The following is a 22,890-nucleotide window of genomic DNA, read 5'->3' on the forward strand; positions in this document are numbered from 1 at the left end:
TACTAAAGAAAATCTTTTGTAGGTATTAGACACCTGTCTCTTGCCATAATAGCTAGGAAAAATAAATCAAATTATTAAAATCAAGAAATTAATACTTGGATTTTTTTATAACATCATCACATGGTTTTCTATAAAAGTCAGTCTAAAAGAGACCATACGATATATAGCCTTATCGACTTATCGAGTTCTCAAATGAATTCCTTTATTTGCTAAGATAACAAAAAAACAAATGATCGCCTTAGTTTTCTAAAGGGCGAGAGGCTGGTCCTGATACAGTTCAAGCCGAGTTCATCTCCGTCTTATCCTCCCGTCAACATCCTTTCCTAATGGCTGCGAATACAGATAATATGTCGTCGAGCACCATTTGTGGCCCGTGGTCTTGGTTTTGTAAAGGTGATCAAGATAATGAAGACATACTTTTGCCGATAATATTGCTGGCTGTTTCTGTTACTATACTGGGTACCTGTTTATTCCAATGGGGATTCAAGAAGCAAAGAGAAACTGCTGATAAGCTGCCACCAGGACCCCGTGGCCTTCCCATAGTGGGCTACCTCCCCTTTTTAGGCCCCAATCTTCACCAATTGTTCATGGAATTGGCACTAACTTACGGTCCAATCTATAAGCTATCAATCGGACGGAAGTTATGTGTCATAATAAGCTCTCCAGCACTGGTGAAAGAGGTTGTACGTGACCAAGACATAACATTTGCCAATAGAAATCCAACTATTGCAGCAAAAACTTTCTCATACGGTGGAAAGGATATTGCATTTCAATCATATGGTCCCGAGTGGCGCATGCTGCGTAAAATATTCGTGCGGGAGATGCAAAGCAATGCAAATCTTGATGCGTTTTATTCTCTGAGGAGAAATAAGGTGAAGGAGAGTGTTAATGAAACGTACAGAAAAATTGGCAAACCTGTAAATATCGGGGAATTGGCATTTTCAACGGTGATCAATATGATATCAGGCATGTTTTGGGGCGGTACTTTAGAAGTGGACACAGAGATTGATATTGGCTCCAAGTTTAGAGCGGCAGCCTCGGAACTCATTGAGATACTGGGAAAACCAAATGTTTCAGACTTCTTTCCAGTCCTTGCTAGATTTGATATACAAGGAATTGAGAGGAAAATGAAGAAGGCAACACAAAGGATCGAGAAAATCTATGATTTTGTCATGGATGAATGGATTGAAAAAGGCAGTGCAAGAGTTGAATCAGAGGCTAAAAATGATCAAAGAAAGGACTTCATGCACTTCCTTTTCGGGTTCAAAGAACAAGACAGCGGGAGATCAATTTCCCGAGAACAAATTAAGGCTCTGCTTATGGTAACGTTTCCACTACCTCCTCTTTACTATTATGAATCATGCAAACGAAATGGACAGTAACAATCATATAAATCGTTAATTAGCGTTACACTTAGGCAGTACGTATATATTCTTTCTGGAATCTTTTCTGGCTTTTGATGGGATACCCAGTTGTCGACGTTTGTTTGATGAGTCGCCTTCTCTCACTACTCCTCTTCTTCTGCTCATTTGATCTTTATTTTTATTACTTTTCTTTCTTTGTGGATTTGAAATCATGTTTAAATTTAGGTTTTGGATTAGCAAGAACTCAAACCTTGATTTTTCATTGTTATGAAAATAGTTGACATCCATATATCGGATGAGCTTTCTATATAAATTAAATAAAATGACTTATGTGCAAACACTAATTATTATTTTTTTATTTTTGATAAAAAAAATTATAAAATTGGATCACCGCAATTCCATGACTGAAAATGAACATATGAGCAATTAAACTATTATAAATGGATTAAAAAACTCATGAAATCACCTTTTCAATTGGAATAATTGCTTAATAAAAATCTTGTTTTAGATATAAAACTCAAAAAGGAAGCAACCAGAGATAGAAAATAATTCAAAAAATAATATATATATATATATATATATATATTTGCATAACATCAATCCTTGACTTTTTAGTAGATATAATCATTATGTATGAAACTATATGAACAGTTTTTTATACATATAAATTCAATCATATATTTAAAAATAATCAAAAAATAATTTCTTAGTTGAAAATTACTTTACAAATCATGGTAAGTTATTTGAAAAACCATGCATCTCATCAAAAAGACATGTTTTTGCATCAAGTTAGAAAAGAAATGACTGAATAACTAAAAGGGAGTCAAAGTTAAGGAAATGCATTTTTTTCATTTAAATTTAGATTTTTTGAATTTTTATTGTAATTGCTTTCAGCATTTTATTCAAATAAGCATATTGTTAACGGAAAAAGTCATGATTTCACCGAGATAAAAAAGAAATGCATATACAAGAAAAAAATAATTTTGATTGAAGAAATGCAATTTTTAGTACTCTAGAATTGAAATAATTAGAATTCTTGTGAGTATTTATTTTCACTGGCATGCATAAAATAAAATAAAAATAGGTTCTGATAATCGTCCCGTAACATATGAGAAATTTTATAATACTCATTTGTAATTAAATCAAATCCTATAAGTTACAGTTTAGTCTCACTAAAACAAATTATCCATCATTAAATAAATTAAAATACTTTGATTTTTTTTATTAGGTTTTTAAATTTCTTAATCAAGCACAATCAAATAGCGTGAGATTCGAAGTTCAATTATGGATATAAAGGAAGTTCGTATTTTTTTTTCAATTTGGTTTTTTTTTTTTTTTTGAAAAATAATGGATTGAAAGAGTTTACGTAAGGAGAGATTGTCGGTGTATTAATTTTATTCGGATCAAGCTGTAACTTATAATATTTATTTAATTACCATTTAAGTATCATAAATTTTTTTCTGGAAAAAAAAAAAATTAGACTAGAGCATATTCATCGTGGGCACAATCGGTAACCACCTAATTTTTTATTTTAATTCTGATATATATATATTAGTTAAAAAGGTTTTTTTTTTTACCGGAAGTTAGTTAAAAAAACCAATATATGCATATATTATAAAAAATATCATATTTAATTATCATATATATTGGACTTCTTACGCAGTGCTCATACTAATTAATAAATATGAACTGTGTAGCATGCGATACTGTTTATTAAACAGTGTAGTTAGTTTCACTGTTCCAGTCGGACCAGTTTCGGTTTAAAGTTTAAAATGCATTGAATCAGATCCAACCCAGTAAAATAAAAAAAAATATTTTTTATTTTTTAATTATGTTTTATTTGAAAAATTAGTGTTTAACATTATTCAATAACACTACATAAATTAGACAGAGATCGTTTGATGACATAGCATTTGCAGAATTTGATCGCAATCCCAATTTTGTTCTTAATTATATTTTACCTGATGTTGTTGCATGTTTAAGAACTGTAGTCCTTATCGGATGTATTTTATATATGATGGAATTGTAGATAGTTTAATAAAAATATAAAAAATATTTTATATAAAGTATTATTTATTTCATGATATAATAACCATAGTTAAATCTATAATATTTAAATTAAAAACCATCAATATTAATATCTATTTTTTAAAATTATTTTATAACCTTAATTTTAAAAGTATTATTAACCAAACACATTAAACTATTTTTTGCTCAACCTCAATTTCAACCATAATTTTAACCAAACATATATTTTTTTAAATCAATATTAACTAAAAATATTTTTTATAAAATATTTTTTTTAAAATTATAACCATAATAACAAAAAAAAAAAAATACCCAAACACACTCTTCTTTTACAGTACTCCCAAAGAGGGACGTTTATTTTTCTTCCTTTCTTTTCCAAGTATCTCCAATAATGCTTTCTTTTCTTTTCTTTTATGATGATGGTGACAACGACAGGACATCGTTGTCGGTGGCACCGACACAACCTCAACTACGGTCGAATGGGCAATGGCAGAAATGATGCTGCACCCACAGGTGATGAAAAATGCCCAGAAAGAACTGACAGATGCGGTGGGCACCGACGAAATTGTTGAAGAACGCCACATTGACAAGTTACAGTTCTTGCACGCGGTTGTGAAGGAGACCTTGAGATTGCATCCGGTAGCGCCACTGTTACTACCCCGTTCCCCATCAAACACTTGCTGTGTTGGGGGATACACAATACCAAGGAATGCGAAAGTTTTTCTAAACGTTTGGGCTATACATAGAGATCCTAAATTCTGGGACAATCCGTCAGAATTTCAACCGGAAAGGTTCCTGAGCAACGTTAGTAGACTGGATTATCTCGGAAATAATATGCAATATCTTCCATTTGGGTCCGGTAGAAGGATCTGTGCAGGTCTGCCTCTGGGCGAAAGGATGCTCATGTATTGTTTGGCCACCTTCTTGCATATGTTCAAGTGGGAATTACCAAACGGTGAAAGGGCTGATACTTCAGAGAAGTTTGGGGTTGTTCTGGAGAAATCAACTCCTCTGATCGCCATTCCAACGCCCAGATTGTCCAACCTGAACCTCTACGCATAAATGGTATAGTGACCGTGATAATATATTAACTCACCGAGTGAGGACTATAAAATAAATCCACTATTGGCTTATTGTGCTTGATTATACATGCTTTTACCTCTCAGAACTCCAGGGATTTCCGATTGAATAATTTCTGAGGTCTGTTGTGATTGTGATTTTTATATTGCCTCGATCATACGTGATGGTTTTTGTATTATTCCCTTGGAGTGCTTCTCTTACGCGGTGAAACTTTTTTTTTTTTTTAATATGGTTGTTCCGACTGACTTGTGTGTACTATGACTAATCCCACGGGTTCTAAAATTAATAACCATATAAGTTTTCAGTGGCTATTATATTAGCAATCACATGACTCGAACTTGAAATAATAAAAAAAACAAATATTTTAATCTCAAATTTTTATTACTGAATTATTTACTAGATGATTAATGACATATTAATAGCATATATAAGAGCATTTAATGGCATAATAATAATGCCATTAAAAATGTATAATAATGGCATAATAATGCCATTTACTAGATGTATGTATTATTTACTAGATGATTAATGGCATAATAATGGCATATATAAGAGCATTTAATGACATAATAATAATGCATCCTCATCTTAAAAAAGTATTTAAATGAAAATAAGCTACAACTTTACGTACGGATATTAGTGTTATTTTTCTTTCATGTGGTTTTGAATTTGAATATTAAATTATTTTAAAAAAAATATATACATTTAATTAGAATTAATTTTATATCTGAATGAGAAATTAATTAAAAAATTGAGTTAAAATAAAGTTAATTTAATTTATTGACTTTGACTTATATGGGCTTATTAGGTCCGGTTGAAAGTCATAACACAAAAACTTATGCTTCAACTTTGATATGAGTTTTTTTTTTCATCATCTCTTTTAACTTTTTTAAGCACTTATATATCTCTTAAAATCTTTCACTTCTAAAAATATACAATTATTACATGCTTCTTCAAAACAATGAATTTGTTGTCACAATTAGTCAATAATTTTATTTTAAAGTGATAAAACATCTCTCAACCTTCTTTACATATGCAGACCATTTGTTTCATCAAAAAAAAATCCTAGTAACCACTCCAACATAGCTCTTTTTTTTATTTACACACACACAAATATATGTATGTATGTATGTATGTACATATTCAAACCATGACAAGTAAGAAAGCATAGATATATGGTACCTTCTGATTTACATAATTACCAAACACATCAGTCATCATAGCCAGAGCTTGGGGCATGATTTCCTCGTAAACCACATTTTTCTCATCCGTTGTGGTAGTCTGAAGTTTTTGTTGAATAAATTGGCTCCCGTACTGATCCGCACTGCTGTAAGGAATTTCGGATCATTGAATTAGATAAAAATGATAAGATAATGAATGAAAATAAGATGTTTTTGTTCAATAGATACCTGAACTCAACAACATGGCTGGCAATTTCTGAAAGCTCAAGAAACCTAGTTTATTGCTCTTAAACTCTTCCAACAGGGATGACTAAAAGCTTCTTCCATGTTACATCCTGCATCCAAGGGCCAGTGTCCCATGATGCCACCAGCTACGCTATCCAGAGGAAAATGCATATTCAGTTCATTGTGTCTTATGGGACTGCCAGGTTCAACTAGGAAGTTTGGAATGACAGGACTTGCCAGGGTACTTCCAGGAAATGGCATACCAACACTGAAGGCAGGATTCCCAAAATAACCATAATGATCAGAAACGACAGATTTCCCACCTAATAGGACACCACACTGTGATTCAAAGATGATAGAAGACTATAAGCCTTTTAAATTTCAAGCTAAATCAAGTATGAATTACCTTAGTAGTTCATATCTATTGAGGGATCATTAATAGCAACAAGCTGGTAGCACCATAGTCAGGAGCCCTCAAGTAATGGAGATACATAGGATCAACAAAAGGTGCCTGAAGAGCGCTTCCTGCTATTGGACTCCCCCATCTCCCAAGATTCCAATGAAGCAGCTCTTAGATTTGCTCAAGAACGCAAGCCACCTCCAAGCACTCATGAGTCCATCCCAGGGATGGCCATGGCAGATGCTGCAGCAACATTTCCAAATAATGGAGGCAGATTACCTGTGCCAAGCTGCTGAGCAATCATCGAAGCCAATGTTGGATTTATGGAAAACCCACTCAATCCATAGTTTGGAATTGATGAATTGATACCATCTAGATGCTTGTACTGGGCAGGTAAGCCACCTCCACCACCAAGAGTCGGGGTAGGTAATCCCTTCATGGAAGAATTGCCAGAAGAAAAGGTTGATTTTTGTAGTCCAACTTGCCTGCCAGCCATGAGGTGACCCGAAACATAAAAAACATAGAAAGGAAGATCAAGATGAGCCAAAGTCAATCTTCATGGACAACAATTGATCAATAAGAATGCAAAAGAGACAAAGCAAAGTACCTTAGAGAAAGGCCAAGCTGAAAAAACTAAATCAAAGGGCGCACCGAATGACAGAAAAAGCGAACAATAGAGCTTGCAAAGATGGCTAAGTGAATGCTCAAATGGTTAGAGGAACCCCTGCAAAAGACAACAACATGCAAGAAACAAGGTCAAAACTGATCCTACTGGAAAAAAAAAATTGATGTAATAGGGTGAGGATGATGATGGGGATGATATAACGAAGTCATGTGTTAACTGTAATAGATTTCTTGATATGTTGTGATTTTACTATAAATAAGAGGTTTAAGTTAAGTGAAGTTTGTGCTTATAAATATATATAATTTATATATTTTGATATGACTATGTATTTGAAATGAAATAAGTAAGATGAGATTAGGGATGAAAATAACATAATCATCACCATAGAATATTAGAATGGAAAAAGGTTATTTAACAGTGATGCTAATGAGAAGTGGTTATTGAAAAATTGTTAAATGGTTGGTATAAGAATTTGGTTGTTGATTAACATTAGCAAGGAAGATTTTAAATTATTTGTAAAAATATAGCACAATGGAAGTTAATGATGGTTTGGTAAAAATCAAAGGATAAATAACAAAAATTATATGATTCTCCTGAACCGGGTGATCATTTGGTAAAATGAAGAGTTAAAATCACTACTATCTTAATTGGTCAATGGAACCGGTCTATTGGTTGATCTACCGGTAGGGGGAATTAACAAAAAATTGAAGAAACTGATCGATAATTCAATCAACTATTATATATATATATATATATATATATATATATATATTGTGTGTGTGTGTGTAGAAGGGGGGTTACATAATATGGATATGCTATTGATTGAATGTAATTTATGGTGTGGTGTGAGTAATAATGGTTATTTGGTTGAGAATTGCAGGAAAAGCATTCGAAAAGAAACTCCACCGGGGGGTTGAGATACATGATATGTATATGCTATTAATTGAATGTAATTTATGGTTTGAGTGATAATGGTTATTTGATTGCAGGAAAAGTATTCGAAAGAAACTCGATCCAGGGGGTTGAGATACATAATATGGATATGCTATTGATTGAATGTAATTTATGGTGTGAGTAATAATGGTTATTTGGTTGAGAGTTGTAGGAAAAGTATTTGAAAAGAAACTTGACTTCACATGAATTTGGATAACAAGAGTAAAGGTAAGGGATTGACTCTCAATTGCCTTTGTTGTTACCAAGTTTTGGGTCTCTACAAAAAAAATATAGAAGAAAACTAAAAATAATAGTAGTGAAAAGAGGATGCTAAAATTTAGAGCAATTGAGGAATGGATTGAATAATTCAGAAAAAACAAGGAGTGTGCTGTAAATGGTGCTAAAACTTGACCGGGGGGTGGGGTTTAAGATACATAATATGGATATGTTATTGATTGAATGTAATTTATAGTGTGAGTAATAATGGTTATTTGGTTGAGAGTTACAGGAAAAGTATTCGAAAAGAAACTCGACTTCACATGAGCTTGGATAACAAGAGTAAAGGTAAGGGATTGACTCTCCATTACCTTTATTGTTACAAATTTTTGGGTTTTCACACAAAAAATTAAAAAAAAATATTTAGAAGAAAACTAAAAATAATAGCAGTGAAAAAAAGATATCAAAATTTAGAGCAATTGAGGAATGGATTAAATAATTTAGAAAAAAACAAGGATTGTGCTGCAAATTGTGCTAAAATCCAAGGGTCCAATTACAATTTATCCAGGGGCTTGATTACAAAATTATGAAAACCCCAAAGACTAAATCGAAAATATCCATTTGAATTGGAAAATGGTATCGTTTCAGAAAGAGAATTGGAAAACAATGTCGTTTCAGAAAGACTATTCATTGCGTAAAGGCAGTAAAGCCGTTTCAGCACTAAAGGCAGTGGAGCCACACTAAAACTCTTTCAATCATGGGACACGTCTCACGGCTACTATCCCTCGCTCTCATGATGCATGTCATTACCAAACATGTCGTTACCATCGCATGGCATTCTCTGGCCTTATAAAAGCCAGAGAAAGGCCACGAACCAGGGAGGGAGGAACGAAGAGGAAAAAAGAAATAGAGAACAGAGGAGGAAGAGAAACGGGAGAAGAACTAAAAAAAACAAAAGACGGAAACAAAGGGTGAGACCATTATACTTCGTCTTCAGTAGCAGCTCTAGAGCTCCATCTTCAGTAGCCACTATAAGATAGAAATACAAGGACGAACTGGGGAAGAGAACAAATGAACAGAGGAAGGATTGGACATGGAGAACACGAATAGAGATACAAACACAGAAAACACGTCTTCGTCCCGTTAGCTTCACCATCGTCTTCGTCCCCGAGTGCCAGCTTCGCCTCCAGCTACACCAGGTAAGCTTCTTTTGTTCTTCCCCGCTCGCAAAATAATTACCATGTCACTGTGCAAAGCATGCGTGAGTAATTCATGCATGCACGCACAGTGACCAAGCCAGGCTTGTTGGGCCTAGCCCAGCCTGTATGGGCTGAGCTAAACCCAGCCAAATATATATATATATACTGGGCCTCAGGCCCTACATGCCCAATCCCCTTTATTTTAGTTTTTTTTTATTTTGATATTTGACCAAATAAGTCCCCTTTTAATATCAGAAAATTTCAAAAAAAATTGTGAACCCTTTTGAATTTATTTGTAGGTCTCTCGTATTTTTTTATTTTAGGTAGTTCACTGTATACCTAATATGTGGATTTTTATTGTGAAATACAAATTTAGTGTACGATATTTTTTAAAAATAAAAAATAAAAATATGCATGCATTGATTTTACAATCATTTTACTGGTTTATTTATTGACACCAGAGTCAGGAACACCATACGTTTTTTTACTACGTAATATTTACCAACGCCAGAGTTGGGAGTATTTGTAGTTGAATATTCACTGACGCCAGAGTCATGAACATTACAAGCAAACTATCATAGCATAAATCAACAAACTCTTAGGAATTTAAGACAAAACTAGCAATGCAGCTTAGCTCAGGCGGTGTGCGTTAGGAGTGTTAATACCTTCCCTAACCACAACTAGTCTCGTACCATGGATCGTTGTTGACCAGTTAGGGTTTCTAGTGACCATAATACTAGGTAGCGACTCCTTAAACCAGACTTTCCACCTCAAAGAACAAGATGTCTGAAATCTGTTATGTTCTTTTCTTTGAATTTTTTAAGGTCATCGTGATGTCGGGTGCGACAGTCTTTTTAAATATTTATACATGATTTTATAACCATTAGAATTAAATTGCATAATGTATTATTGTTGTTATTGTTAATGGAAGGCATATGTCTTTAAGGTAGAAATTGATGTGTAAATTGGAGTTAAATCGTATAGGCAGTAATAATATGCAGTATATTATGAGATGTGATTTACCGTAACGATGGAAAAAACTTGTATGTATTACTTTTGACCACAATGGTGGAACTGCCATACAAGAATTATTATCAACCATATTGACGAGATTTGATGTATGATCTATTATTGATTAAAACAGTGGAAATCACGTGTAATTCTTGTTAGATTGCCAAAATAGAAAGTAAAGTAATATTGAAGTTGTGTGTGTGTAAGAGAGAGAGAGAGAGAACTCTAAAAAAACTAACGTGTGAGTTAGTCAACAGGTTGTTGTGGAAAAGGTGCTTGACACTTTAATATCTTAATATCTTATTCAACAAATTCATTATACCAAGTAGTGGCAAATACTTTAAATGTGGTATGTTTTTATTTTCATATTATTAAATGTAAAACTAGTTACCTGATAAAGGGACTGGTGTCTGGTAATGGACGGTGAAACTAGTCACTCGATAATAGAGCTAGTATCAGGTAATGAGTTAGTGACATTAGTTTATCTAATTACCATGATATTAAACTTATCTTATAAGGTAAAGTATATGTATGAATTATACATTGGTTGGAAAATTACTAGCTTATAATTGTTTTCAAGTCAATCTAATAAGTTAAACGATTATGAATAAGTTTTAATTCTCACTGACATAACAAAATAATTTATTTCTAGATTCCAGTCACACTAGACTCCACAATCCATTAAATAATTTGTTTGAATTAAAATCCTCATGTCCCAATCCTTCAAATAATTTGTAGGTTTAAGAGCTTTTTTTTGAAGACCCAATTTTCTTTCATCAAATACCATTTCGGTATTTATTATTTAACGTGAAAAAAACTCATTTTCTGTTTTGTTTTGAGCCAATCAGTATTAGAAAAACGTGTGATGATGCGTTCTATGCCAGTCAAGGGGCAAACTAGCAATGTGTCCAAACTCCAAATAATTGTTTTTTATAGGAAACAAAGCATTCAAGCAAAGAATCTTAAATACGAAATTTAATTTTCTTTTTGTCGTTAAATGAGATATTTTATTGATTTCATTGAATTAGGATTTTCTTGACCATGATGTCAATTCTTTTGTGCAGAATATACACACACACACACATATATACATGGAAGTCGCGACATCCCTGCCGTCCAATCATCAAAAACATTCAAAACAAAATCATTTTCCATTTTTCCGTTTCAATTTAATCAGAAATCCCAGCTGGATTCAGCCAATTAAATGCTTTGTTCTTTTGTAAATGACCGTGTTTTCCCACTTTTGCTAATAAAATAAAAGGAAAATTAGCAAATCACTAATTATAAAATTTAGTACTTCATGTAATAATAAATTAAAGAAAAACCTCCACCTTAAAAATACAAATAAGAGAATGTTTGTGAGGATGATAAAGATTTTTTTTAAGTATATTTTTTAATATATATATATATATATAATATTTTTATTTAAAAAAACTATTTATCACATCGATATAATTAAAAAACAATTTAAAAAAAAATAAAAATCATTTTTTTTTATAAACCGATTTTAACCCCGTTCCGAACACTGCCCGGCTATCTCTGTCTCTCTTTCGAACAAAATTTCTAACTTTCCTTTTCCCACCACACCTCGCCTTATAAACACCTCTACTTTTTTTCCCAAAAGAACCCAAATCCCAACCTCCAAAAAACCATCGGCCTCATCCACAGCCAGCAGCCGCAGCAGTAGCACACCGCCGCCACCACAACTATAACGTATTTCTACAAAAGGCTAGAATCTCTAAAGCATGTCACTCCTTGACACAACCCGACCTTCCACACCAGGCAAATTAAAACAAGAAAAATCATTACTTTACCTCCAAACCCACCACCAACGTTCCCTCCGCCTCTACTCTTCACTCTCCAAATTCGCTCTCTCATCTTTCTTCTTTCTCATTATATTCCTCTTCTTTTCCCTCCTTTCCTCTCCTTCCTCTCCCTCCAACCGCAGCAAAATCACCAACTCCCTCCCTGGAGGCTCTCAGTGGGAGAAAAAAGTCCTCAAATCGGCGCGTCCCAAATTACGCGCCGGCTTCACCGTCTTTGTCACCGGTGCCGCCGGTTTTGTAGGCACCCATGTCTCTGTTGCTCTGAAGCGGCGCGGCGATGGTGTTCTTGGACTTGACAATTTCAATCATTACTACGATGTTAATTTAAAACGAGACCGACAAAAGGTACTTGAACGATCAGGGGTTTTCGTTGTTGAAGGAGATATTAATGATGTTAAGTTGTTGCAGAAACTTTTTGATGTTGTTTATTTTACTCATGTTATGCATTTAGCTGCTCAAGCGGGGGTGCGTTATGCGATGCAGAATCCTAAGTCTTATGTGAATAGTAATATTGCTGGGTTTGTTAACTTGCTCGAGGTTTGTAAATCAGCTGATCCACAGCCTGCCATTGTGTGGGCGTCATCGAGTTCTGTCTATGGGCTTAATAAAAGAGTACCCTTTTCGGAGAAGGATAGGACTGATCAGCCTGCGAGTTTATATGCAGCGACTAAGAAGGCAGGTGAAGCGCTTGCGCATAGTTATAATCATATTTATGGTCTTTCGATTACTGGGTTGCGGTTTTTTACAGTTTACGGGCCTTGGGGAAGGCCTGATATGGCGTATTTCTTTTTTACTAAGAATATTTTGAAGGGGAAGGAGATTGGTGTATATGAGACTGCTGATGGAAAGAGCGTGGCTAGGGATTTTACTTACATTGATGACATTGTGAAGGGGTGTCTAGCAGCGTTGGATACAGCAAAAAATAGTACTGGGAGCGGAGGGAAGAAAAGGGGACCAGCGCAATTGAGGGTGTTCAATTTGGGGAATACATCGCCGGTGCCTGTGAGTAAGCTTGTGAGCATATTGGAGAAACTATTGAAGGTAAAGGCTAAGAAGAAGGTGTTACCTTTACCTAGAAATGGGGATGTGGAGTTTACGCATGCCAATATTAGTTCTGCCCAGAGGGAGCTTGGATATATGCCAACAACAGATTTGGAGACGGGGCTCAAGAAGTTTGTGAGATGGTATGCTGGTTATTTTTCAGGGTCAAAGAAGAAGAAATCCTGGTGAATTATACATGACTTGCTTTGAATTTGAATTTTATCATGTTGAAATATACTTTGCCAACTTGTCATTGCTTATGATATAAGGAGGACTATTTGTCTTGCAATGCATTTGATATGCTAGGTGGAAGCATATTCTTTGCAGGAGATATCTGATCGTCTCAGTAGAAGTGTTTTATTCATTGTTTTTTTTTCCACAGGTTACTTTATTTGTTTTAGGTTTATAGTCTTAGAAAATGAAATTATTGTTGGAAAATAATTTCAAGATGAGTTCTGATGTTAAATTATTCTGCTCTTGATTTTGGATTGGTGCCCTTTGAGCAGCCTTTCTTCATGTTATGGACATTGCCTTCTTTTATCATTGAAAAAGCAGCTAATCGAGTCAGGCATTCAACTATGCAGGTCGTATGAGATTTGTGTTCCTTATGACCATTTTAATTCAAGTTAGGCAAGTACGTGTACGTTGTTTGGCATGCAATCTTTTTTGTTGTTTTTACCTCACTCTCCGATTTTATTCTCGCAAGTTTTGAGCTGTTGTCAGTGGACGCTTTCGTCCAGGACCCTTCTTGATTCTATTGCTGAATAGTAATTTGTGCGCAAACTAATCGTTCTTGTTAGTTTTTGGTTGGCTCTCGAGATTTAACATTCTTTTCTGTTCTTCTTCTCTCTCAAAAAACAGAGTGTCTTGTATTCCCGCTGTTGTCATCTTTAATCACCCCGAACCTGAGTGCATATAAGACTTGTATTTCGTTGATCAGATTGGGAAGAAAGCCAATTTGCGTTGTTTCACTATTTGAATCACTCTTGATTTGTGAATAAACGACTGCTTAATGCTTATGCTCGTTCCTTTAAGAACCATATGGCTAGATCGGAGAGATTTATATATATATATATTTTTTATATCCTTATACTTTCAACACGGAGAGAGATGAGAACATGAGAGAACTGGGGAATTTTGCTGAAAAGTAATACCTGCTGTCCTTTTGTCATCCAATATATTGAAAGACGTCTTTGGACTATCGGAATGCAACCTAGGTGTGATGTAAAGCCCTGGAACCCAGTAGCATCTGGGTATGACCTGTGGCAATTGGCAAGGGAAGTCTTGGTATAAATTATAATCTATGGCATGTTGGAGCATCCATGAAACATTAAGAAATCAGCTCCGTTATGCAAGATTTATCAGCGGTATTAAGATTGCAGAATTATTTGAAAGCTTGTGGATTGTTCATTTGCAAGCTAATTTTAACAGGTAGTAAATCCGAAATTCACCTCGCAGTGATTGCTTCTAAATCAATATTATTTCTACACTTTAAATATTATTTCTACCCTTTAAAAAGTACTTATTACCACACTTGTTAGATTGTTAGATAGTGGTTGGTTTTGCGATAATAGTTATTTTTTAAAATATTTTTTTTAATGTATTAGAAAATATATATTTTTTTAATTTTTTTTTTTTATTAGTATATCAAAATAATTTAAAAAATATAAAAAAATAATTTAAAATAAAATCCTAGAAGAGCATGGTTGGACTGCGTAGATAAACGGTCAGGTCTGGTGTGCTATCTGCCCGACGTGCACTTCTAGGTTTTTTTTATTCAACTGTCCCTATATTGAGAAAAAAATGGAGGGGTTTGAGTTAGATTATACCATTAGCGAGAAGAATTTGTAAACAGTTTCAGGATCGGGCTTCTTTATGAAAGTTATGCAGGATTAGACTAGAGTCTTGAGTTGAAAATCCAGAAGCATACAATGTTTTACTTGTTCCACTTCCACAAGCGTTGTTTCTACAGAGATCATTGGTGATTGTTTGGGAATGGTGTTTCTTGAAAATAAAAATAAAAAATTGTTTAAAATTTTTTTTTATCATTTTGATACAATAATATTAAAAATAAATTTTAAAAAATAAAAAATATTATCTTAATATATTTATGAAATATAAGAGTGGCTAACTACATGCATAACTCTAAATATACTTTATGATAAACGTTTCTCTTTGGTAAATGGGTGTATTGATCATATAATATCATCTAATTATATACAATTACATCTAATAACTTAACTACGTCTGATTAATTCCATTATTGATAGTTCGCTTCCTCACGCTTACTGATGGCCTACATCCTGGAAATCACGTCTTGAGATTCTTCTTCTGTCCTCATCATGCCTCATTCTCAACCATGACATTATCCAGACGCGGAACCTCTCCATACGAATCAATTCAAGCACGGCAAGTTGCGAACTGATTGGTGGCGATGGGGTATAGAGCCTCTCCAAGTTGCTCAATATTCAATTCACAGCGAAGGAAAAACTAAACATAAAAAATATTCCTTGAAGCACTTGTAACACAGACAGTTTGTCCAGTAATTTTGCTCAACGCTATCTACAATTCTCAAACTGGAACTTAAACAAACACCTTGTCATGTAATTTTCAACTACAAGTAAACAAGTAAAGAAATACGAACATTGCATTTTGTTCCAGAGAAATTCTTTAAATCAACCGGAACATAGTAACAATCAATGTCCTTGTACAAAGCTCCTGCACATCAAGCAATTATCAGCAATTTCTTTACCTGAAAACAAAATGAGAGAAAATTGACTGAAAAAGAAACTGAACTTACCACTCCTACTCAAGCATGAGATCGACTTGCTTTTTGCAGCGCCTATCTATGCAACATAGTTGCATTTTTTCTTCTTAACTATTCTGCATTACTTTTCCAAGAAAATGTCAAGCTGCAGAGAATTGCCTGGCCCAAGAACAGTTAGGCTTTCAGAATTTCTTTTGGTTTGACTAGGATGGTCTCTGCAACCACTGACAGTCTTGCTTTTCCATCTTGACATCTAGCATTATTCCACTCAAGATTTCTCACAATTCATGAAGAATCACACATTAATATCGAAAATCCAAGGTTTTATTGTCCATACCATCAGCCTAACAGCCTAAGCAAGTTAAGATGCATACCAAGACAAGCAGAAAATTTTTCCTTGGGAATTACCATCAGTACTAGAGCGACTATATGCTACTGAGCTTAAAAGGTCCCTTATTTCCAACAGCATACAAATTCTTCTTTCTGTTTTAAGAATTTCATCCCAATTGATCAAGATCCAAACATTAAAATAAATGTGCTTTTTTTTTCACCGTGAGGCTGCAAGTTGCCTAACAACCTCCTTTCTCTGGTCCAGAAAGTGACAATTAGAAAAGCCAGAAAATAAGTACGGCAAGAAAGAATTTCACCATTTACTTAATGAAGCAATGACAAATGACAGATTTCAACATTACAGAACGGAAATGGAAAAAACAAACACTAATCAGGCAGAGAAAAAAGGGGAAATGACAAGAAGCAATTCATTTATGCTGCAAGTACTATTCAAGATATAAGGCGGAAAATAACTCCAGAAAACACATACTAGAGATTAACAGATCTATATAGCTCCATTTGCTTACAATACGTGTTTGATCATGTGTGCTTTGTGGTGGTTCTGCTTATACAATTTCTAAATGCTATCCAGGACAATTGTGAACTCCACCAAGCCATAAAACTGATTGTACACCTAACTACCAATTACCATCAGCATGATTGTGAAGAAGTGACCTCAGGATTAGAGTCCAGCTCCCACCAACCTCTGGCATCTTCCTTTTGCAAACAACCAACATCATCACCATCAAGAATATTATCAATATCTCCATCCTCACTATCATTGCCATCACATTCATCCTTGCTCTCATGATTATCAAAATCATAAACCATGCCATGCAAGTTTTTCTCTACCTCTGGATCATATGTCCACTCCAATCTCTTCAAGACATCACGGTCCTTCCACCGTCCCACAACCGTTTCTGCATCCTTCTTAGCCTTCCCCATCAAAATTTCCTGCCAAGAAAATCCTGCATCGGCAACCCTCTTCAATGCCCCATCATTAACATCCCCTACCACAACCGTCTTTAAACATCTAGATTTAGCCTCCTTCAAAACATGAACAAAATCCGAATCATCTGATACAAGCACGAAACACTCAGCTCTCCTCTTATCCATCATATCTACCATATGATCTTTCAATGCCACATCTGCTGCCTGTGGCTTATCCAAAACAGTCCTAACCCAAAAACCAGCCCTTTTCAACTCATCAGCCAAACCATAACCTACTTTTGGAGTCAAAATATCCCTAGCAGCATTCTTATACTTCTGCATCTTCATTGCATACTTACCCACTAACATAACTCTCCTCTTCCCTCTTGCTGATTCTATCTGATTCAACCTCTTTTGTTGCTCACGCTCATGAATTTGCTTAAAATGATTAATAAACTTCTCATTATTATAAAAATTCCTTCCACAAACTCTGCATAAATAAGATTCTACAGGCTTAATCACACCCTTATTTTCTAACTGATTCAACGACTTTCTCTGCTTTCTTTCCTCTCTCACAACTTGAGGCACGTAACTAAATGCATGCCTATTAGCGTAAGCCACCATGTATTTAACAAACCCAAATGAGCACACAGCAGTTTTAAGCTTAATAGCAGCCTCAAATGGAGAGACAGTTTTGGGGGGTTTGTTGTCCAAATCCCAGAAAATTGCAACATTGTTTTGGGGTTTCTGAGGTGATAAAGTCGGCGTTAGGCTTGAAGAACCCAAACCCAGTTTTGAATCAAAATGGCAGAATCTAAACAATTCAAAACACGGGTTTTGGTTTTTTAGCCGTGTAGATTTTATTGAATGGGAAAAGTTTCGAAATTTGAGAAACATGAGCATATGCAGAGGTGTTTGTTGATGCAAAGCAACCGAGTCTTAAAAACTGGAACTTTTTCATATATGGAGAGAGAGAGAGAGAGAGAGAGAGAGAGTACAGGGCTAGCTTATGTTGTTGGGATTATAGACATTTCTTCGGTTGCTTGCAAAGCTTCAAGAAGTTTTTGCAGGTCATGAGCACTCGACTTTGCAGAAGACCATGAATCGGCTGCCGTGACTAAAAAATGGCATCTTGTTACTCTTTGTAGAATTGGGCTTGTATATGTATATGGTGGACTGACCTGAAAATTTGGGCTCTTGCAATATTACAACAACAGCTATAATTCAAAAACGACTAATTTCACCTTTCTCGAATCCTCTTTTTGTTTTTTTTTCTCCAACTGGTCAAAATCCGTTCACCTCTTTCTTCAATTCTTCGATCAACAAGAACTCGAAAAGGCAAAAAGGAAACAGAGAAAGTTGATACAATGGAAACACTATACAGGAGAGACGTGATTATATTTGATAGTGATTTAGAAAATAGAGTGAATATATTTTTATCTTGTTTGGTTGGCAGTGAATGAAATAAAAAATATATTTTTTTTATTACTAAAAGATTAAGTAAATTAATTTGGAAATGATGAAGAAATGTTGAAGTATTGATCAACTAATTAACAAAATAAAAAAAAATCTTTAAAGATTAAAATTAAGCATTTAAACGAGGAATTATTATAACTGATTAAGCATCTATAATAACTAGATTAGAATCTAATCCAGAAAAACTATATAAATGAACTAAAATGTACTTTTATAGATTAGTGGCATAGATTTACATTCAAAAAAAAATTCTGATGGTGGAAGATTAAATTAGCAACTTAAAACGAATATATTAATATATACAATTGTTAGCTACTTAAAACGAATATATTAATATATACAATTGTTGGTTTTAACTTAAACTTTTCTAAATGATTCTATAAGCAATTTTAATATAGAAATGAGTATGTTCTTGTTGTACCACTAGTTCTTTGAAACTTATGCTCAGAAGTCATTGTTTAAGATAATTTTGTTATTTTTCTAGGTGTTTTTGGATTTATTATTTTATCTTAGATTATGTTTTTAAATTCTTAGTTGTTTTCTAGTAAAAGTATTATGGTCTAATTAAAATTATTGTAAACCTTTTAAAAAATAGATTTTCATAACATTATTTTTAAAAATTAAAACTATAAATTTAAAATTCATATTTATAATACTTTTCACTAGTTAAATCTCTTATCATTCATTGTTGTTGTTGTCGTCTATTTAGCTTCGTTTATGTTAAAGATTCATCCCAATAGATATAGATTTATGCTTACATATAAAAAAAAATTATCTCAACTAATAAAATTAAATTATTGGATGATGTTTCAAGATATTATTTATGTCATTTTTAACAAATCTTTTCAAATAAAAACCTTTTTAAATTTAAAAATTGCAAGCACACACCATCTTGTGTTCAATTCAACTTTTATGTTCCATTTTGCTAGAAAAATTATTATTATCATATCACTTGAACCAAACATTTATAAATATTATAAATCATCATAGGCATAAAGAAAGATTTATATATGTGAATACAATTAAGTTGAAATATATAATAATCAATAAATAAATAAATTATAAATAATAATTAAGCACTAGAGTGAGAAGTTAATCTTTTTTTAAAATAAAAAATATATATAAATGAAATTTTTTACCTTGCCCTGATTTCTATTTTATACATAATTTTTTAACATCTAAATAAAAATAATTTCTCTTATAATTTTAAAATCTAGCTCGAGAATTGACCAAATACAATGTTCAAGTCAAAGGTTGAAAAAAATCAACGTGATTGATAATTTTTTTAAAAAAATAATTTAAACAACCTTTGACCAAAGAAATTTTCAAAAAAATTCAACATATTTTTTACCCTTATTTTATCCTGAGTCAACCTGGATTTTTAGCTAGTTCAGGTCGAGTCAATCTTTCCTCAATCTTTTCTTAAACTCGTATTAATCCAGGTCTCGAGTTAACCCAATTTCAAATTAACCCACTAAATCAATTTTAATTTTATAATTAGAATCATAACAATATTATTAATTTCAACAGTCAAAATCTTGTTTTTTTCCTAATAACCAAATGCTACCCTATGACTTTCAATATCCACGGGGCACCAATCTGCTAATCAGTTTCGCAGCGTTTATGTGGCTTACAATCAATGTACTTGTATGCTCCATTGTACAAGAGTGAAACCCCTAGTCCACGAGGCGTTTAGTAGAGTGCCCTTGGACTTGGTTCTCCATGGACCTCTAGCCTGACTGCCTGAGATTTTAAATAAGGGCGAGCATTAACACGAGGAGCTAGGGCTTTTGTTTCTGGGGGCAGAGTAAAGCAAAGCACCATTGCGCTTTTGTTTCTGGAGGCAGAGTAAAGCACCGCTGCCATTTAAGTTTTTTTTTAAATTATAATTATAATATATAAGCTAATTAGGAAATACATCTAATTTCACAATCTGGTTGTTTTGGTTGCAACAATCAAATTATAATGCCTTAATCACATACCGAGACTGTTTTTAGTTAATGAATATACTTCAATAATGAATGGTAACTTGATTTCAGTAATGTAATTTCAACCTGGAAAGAAACGTAGCATTAGATGCCCAAAATCAAGTTGCTTTCAGATAAATGGGAACCACAAAAACATCCATGTCTTCAAATAATGTGGATAAAGAGCCACCACCAACGCTAACAAAAAGAGATCATAGATCAAACAAAGCATAGAAATAATCCTACTGTAAAAAAAAGTTCCAGGGTACAGCAAAAACCTTCCCATTATAAGAACAACCCACTCCTTGGCAATCCAGCTAAACCCAGCCTAGTAAAAGAAACCAAGCACTTTGCCACCAACATTCTTTCTTCTGGCCTCCTCATGGTCCATAATGCCCGCAGAAGTTGTCAAGACAATATATCCAAACTGCAAGAATCAGCCAATATTGCAGAGGTCATGCAAAACGCCATAAGCTATTCCATCAAAAGAAACTACAGTAATGGATATGGAAAAGTATTTCTAAGAGCAACGATTTTAGGGAAATGAATAAAACCACAACACCCTGAGACAAAATAGACATTGGTAAAACTTAATCAAAGCTGCAAGGAGGTTGCTTGGCGGTGGACAGGACACTCTAAATATACCATACATCCCATTCACGGGTTTATAATAGCTTATTATTCACAATAGAAGCAGAATTTCAAAGCGTGAAATGAAATTGAAATTTTCTTTTTGGCACTGACCTGTCTTGAAGGGAGCAACCTTGCAGTCCAAGTTTCAATCTCCTTGACACCCACATCAAAACGAGGACTAATTACTCCACATTTGTTCAATCTTCCATTCAATTCAACCACAATTTTACCAGCCCTGTGATCATCCACAAACTCAAATTCACCAATGTATCCTGCAGGGCAAAAGGCAAAAAAAATATGAGTTATGATTTGAAGACATCAGACAACTAAAAGTACAAAGCAGGTTAAAATGGCATCCTACCATGCTTTTGCATCACCAACAGAAATTTGATGATCACCTTTGAGGAGGGCCTGATCATGACCTGACGCTTCCCACGTTTCTCAGCATTGTACATGCTCTTCAGAGCGTCGTTCAAAACACTAACTCGCACCATTGTTGCTGCAACACACATACATTGCAGATATTGTTAGCAGCAGATGTCTTGGATGCACAAAAATATGGTGCACAATAACAAATAAACATTCAAACGAAAATGGCTATTCAGCCTTCGGATAATGTTGTTCAATAAAGGGCGGATATTGAACAATGTTACACCATTCCATTCTAGGTTTTCATGATATATGCGTTTATATGCCAACAAACAGCTAGTGAACTATAAAACAATAAAATCGATTTAAATAACAAACTGATCTTTGGCCACCCAGCGAACAGAGTCATAGTTAACCCCTTACAGAAATAAAAAAAAATTAAAGCCCATTAAATAGCTATACGAGAAACAACCAAATCAATCTCTGGAACCCCTTCTCTTAATATTTCCTTTTCTTCTCCATGTTTTTCTTTCATTCCCGGTAACCAAACAGAATTTAAATTACTGAGCTAAAGCCCAAAAACTTTGAAGCCAAGAAACGTTTACAATCTTACAAAGAAAAAAAAAAGAACGGGTCTTTAGAGCTAGAATGAGAATGAGAAACAAATAAAAAAGAAGATACAGGCATTCGATATATTAACGAGACAGATCGGAACGAGTGGAGATAAAAATCGGAAATAAAAAAGAAGAAGGAAGAATAGGTTGATTACCGTAATCAAAACCAGCGAGGGATCTGCAGAGGCGCCTTCCTAGCTAGGGTTTTTCAGTGAAAGTGGAGCGGAGACGTTGATGATGAGAAATATATTAGGGTTCTGTTTAGGCTTTACGTTATTGAGTCCAACAGGATATAAATGGGTTGGTATTACAAGCCCATGTTCAGCCCATAAACTTTTATTTTATAAGAATATTATTTAGAAAGATATTGTGAAATTTTGAAATCGCTGAAGAAAAAAAAATGAAAATTCTGGAAAACTCTTGAGCCAAAACTAAAAGCACGGTGCCTTAGATTCAGGTGCAGTGATGCGTGATTGGATTATTTTGGTAAGATTTATTAAAAAATAAAAAAAAAATATGTATTTTTACTTTTTAGTGATACATGATTTGGTTTTTAAAAAGATTATATCTAAACAAACTAATAATTTCTCCCCATATTTTCTTCAAACACACATAAAAAAAAATTAGAACTTATTTAAGAATATAGTAAAAATTATTTTTTAAATTTTTTTTGGT

General features: G+C 33.8%; 4 protein-coding genes and 1 long non-coding RNA gene across 7 annotated transcripts; 2 read left to right on the forward strand and 3 right to left on the reverse strand.

Moving 5' to 3' along the window:
* The first annotated feature begins 347 nt into the window (after positions 1 to 347).
* Positions 348 to 4,689, forward strand: LOC133701953 (flavonoid 3'-monooxygenase CYP75B137-like). Its single transcript, XM_062126149.1, has 2 exons — positions 348 to 1,322; positions 3,819 to 4,689. The coding sequence occupies exons 1-2, from the start codon at positions 348 to 350 to the stop codon at positions 4,452 to 4,454; spliced, it is 1,611 nt and encodes a 536-aa protein (XP_061982133.1). The 3' UTR covers positions 4,455 to 4,689.
* A 771-nt stretch (positions 4,690 to 5,460) lies between these two features.
* LOC133700577 (uncharacterized) lies at positions 5,461 to 7,105 on the reverse strand. Of its 2 annotated transcripts, XR_009843439.1 has the most exons (5): positions 6,886 to 7,105; positions 6,648 to 6,763; positions 6,285 to 6,521; positions 5,882 to 6,201; positions 5,461 to 5,799 (listed from the first exon to the last, which is right to left on the reverse strand). It is a non-coding gene; the product is annotated as an uncharacterized LOC133700577 (long non-coding RNA). The 2 variants fall into 2 exon arrangements; XR_009843438.1 differs by having other exon boundaries at positions 6,285 to 6,763.
* A 4,684-nt stretch (positions 7,106 to 11,789) lies between these two features.
* Positions 11,790 to 13,708, forward strand: LOC133702247 (UDP-glucuronate 4-epimerase 5-like). Its single transcript, XM_062126546.1, has one exon. It carries the CDS (start codon positions 12,008 to 12,010, stop codon positions 13,316 to 13,318), a length of 1,311 nt encoding a protein of 436 aa, XP_061982530.1. The 5' UTR covers positions 11,790 to 12,007; the 3' UTR covers positions 13,319 to 13,708.
* Positions 13,709 to 16,640: 2,932 nt separating this feature from the next.
* Positions 16,641 to 18,499, reverse strand: LOC133701158 (uncharacterized). Its single transcript, XM_062124987.1, has one exon. The coding sequence runs from the start codon at positions 18,057 to 18,059 to the stop codon at positions 16,878 to 16,880; it is 1,182 nt and encodes a 393-aa protein (XP_061980971.1). The 5' UTR covers positions 18,060 to 18,499; the 3' UTR covers positions 16,641 to 16,877.
* Positions 18,500 to 20,704: 2,205 nt separating this feature from the next.
* On the reverse strand, positions 20,705 to 22,501 carry LOC133700881 (small ribosomal subunit protein uS8z/uS8w). 2 transcript variants are annotated; one of them, XM_062124595.1, is made up of 4 exons: positions 22,371 to 22,501; positions 21,594 to 21,731; positions 21,344 to 21,504; positions 20,705 to 21,026 (listed from the first exon to the last, which is right to left on the reverse strand). In XM_062124595.1, the coding sequence occupies exons 2-4, from the start codon at positions 21,724 to 21,726 to the stop codon at positions 20,928 to 20,930; spliced, it is 393 nt and encodes a 130-aa protein (XP_061980579.1). In that variant the 5' UTR covers positions 21,727 to 21,731; positions 22,371 to 22,501; the 3' UTR covers positions 20,705 to 20,927. The 2 variants fall into 2 exon arrangements, with proteins under 2 accessions (XP_061980579.1, XP_061980578.1); XM_062124594.1 differs by lacking the exon at positions 22,371 to 22,501 and having other exon boundaries at positions 21,594 to 21,759.
* Positions 22,502 to 22,890: the final 389 nt, after the last annotated feature.

The sequence above is a fragment of the Populus nigra genome, chromosome 8, assembly GCF_951802175.1.
Source record: "Populus nigra chromosome 8, ddPopNigr1.1, whole genome shotgun sequence".
NCBI classification, from domain to species: Eukaryota; Viridiplantae; Streptophyta; class Magnoliopsida; order Malpighiales; family Salicaceae; genus Populus; species Populus nigra.

Bases quoted from the DNA above. Each gene is read 5' to 3' on its own strand.
- LOC133701953 (XM_062126149.1), top strand. From the start codon at position 348: ATGTCGTCGAGCACCATTTGTGGCCCGTGGTCTTGGTTTTGTAAAGGT. The intron at 1,323-3,818 runs GTAACGTTTCCA...TGATGATGGTGA, and splicing joins AAATTAAGGCTCTGCTTATG to CAACGACAGGACATCGTTGT.
- LOC133702247 (XM_062126546.1), top strand. From the start codon at position 12,008: ATGTCACTCCTTGACACAACCCGACCTTCCACACCAGGCAAATTAAAA.
- LOC133701158 (XM_062124987.1), bottom strand. From the start codon at position 18,059: ATGCTCATGTTTCTCAAATTTCGAAACTTTTCCCATTCAATAAAATCT.
- LOC133700881 (XM_062124594.1), bottom strand. From the start codon at position 21,744: ATGTGTGTTGCAGCAACAATGGTGCGAGTTAGTGTTTTGAACGACGCT. The intron at 21,505-21,593 runs GTAGGATGCCAT...TTTGCCCTGCAG, and splicing joins GTTGGTGATGCAAAAGCATG to GATACATTGGTGAATTTGAG. The intron at 21,027-21,343 runs GTCAGTGCCAAA...TGATTCTTGCAG, and splicing joins GGTTGCTCCCTTCAAGACAG to TTTGGATATATTGTCTTGAC.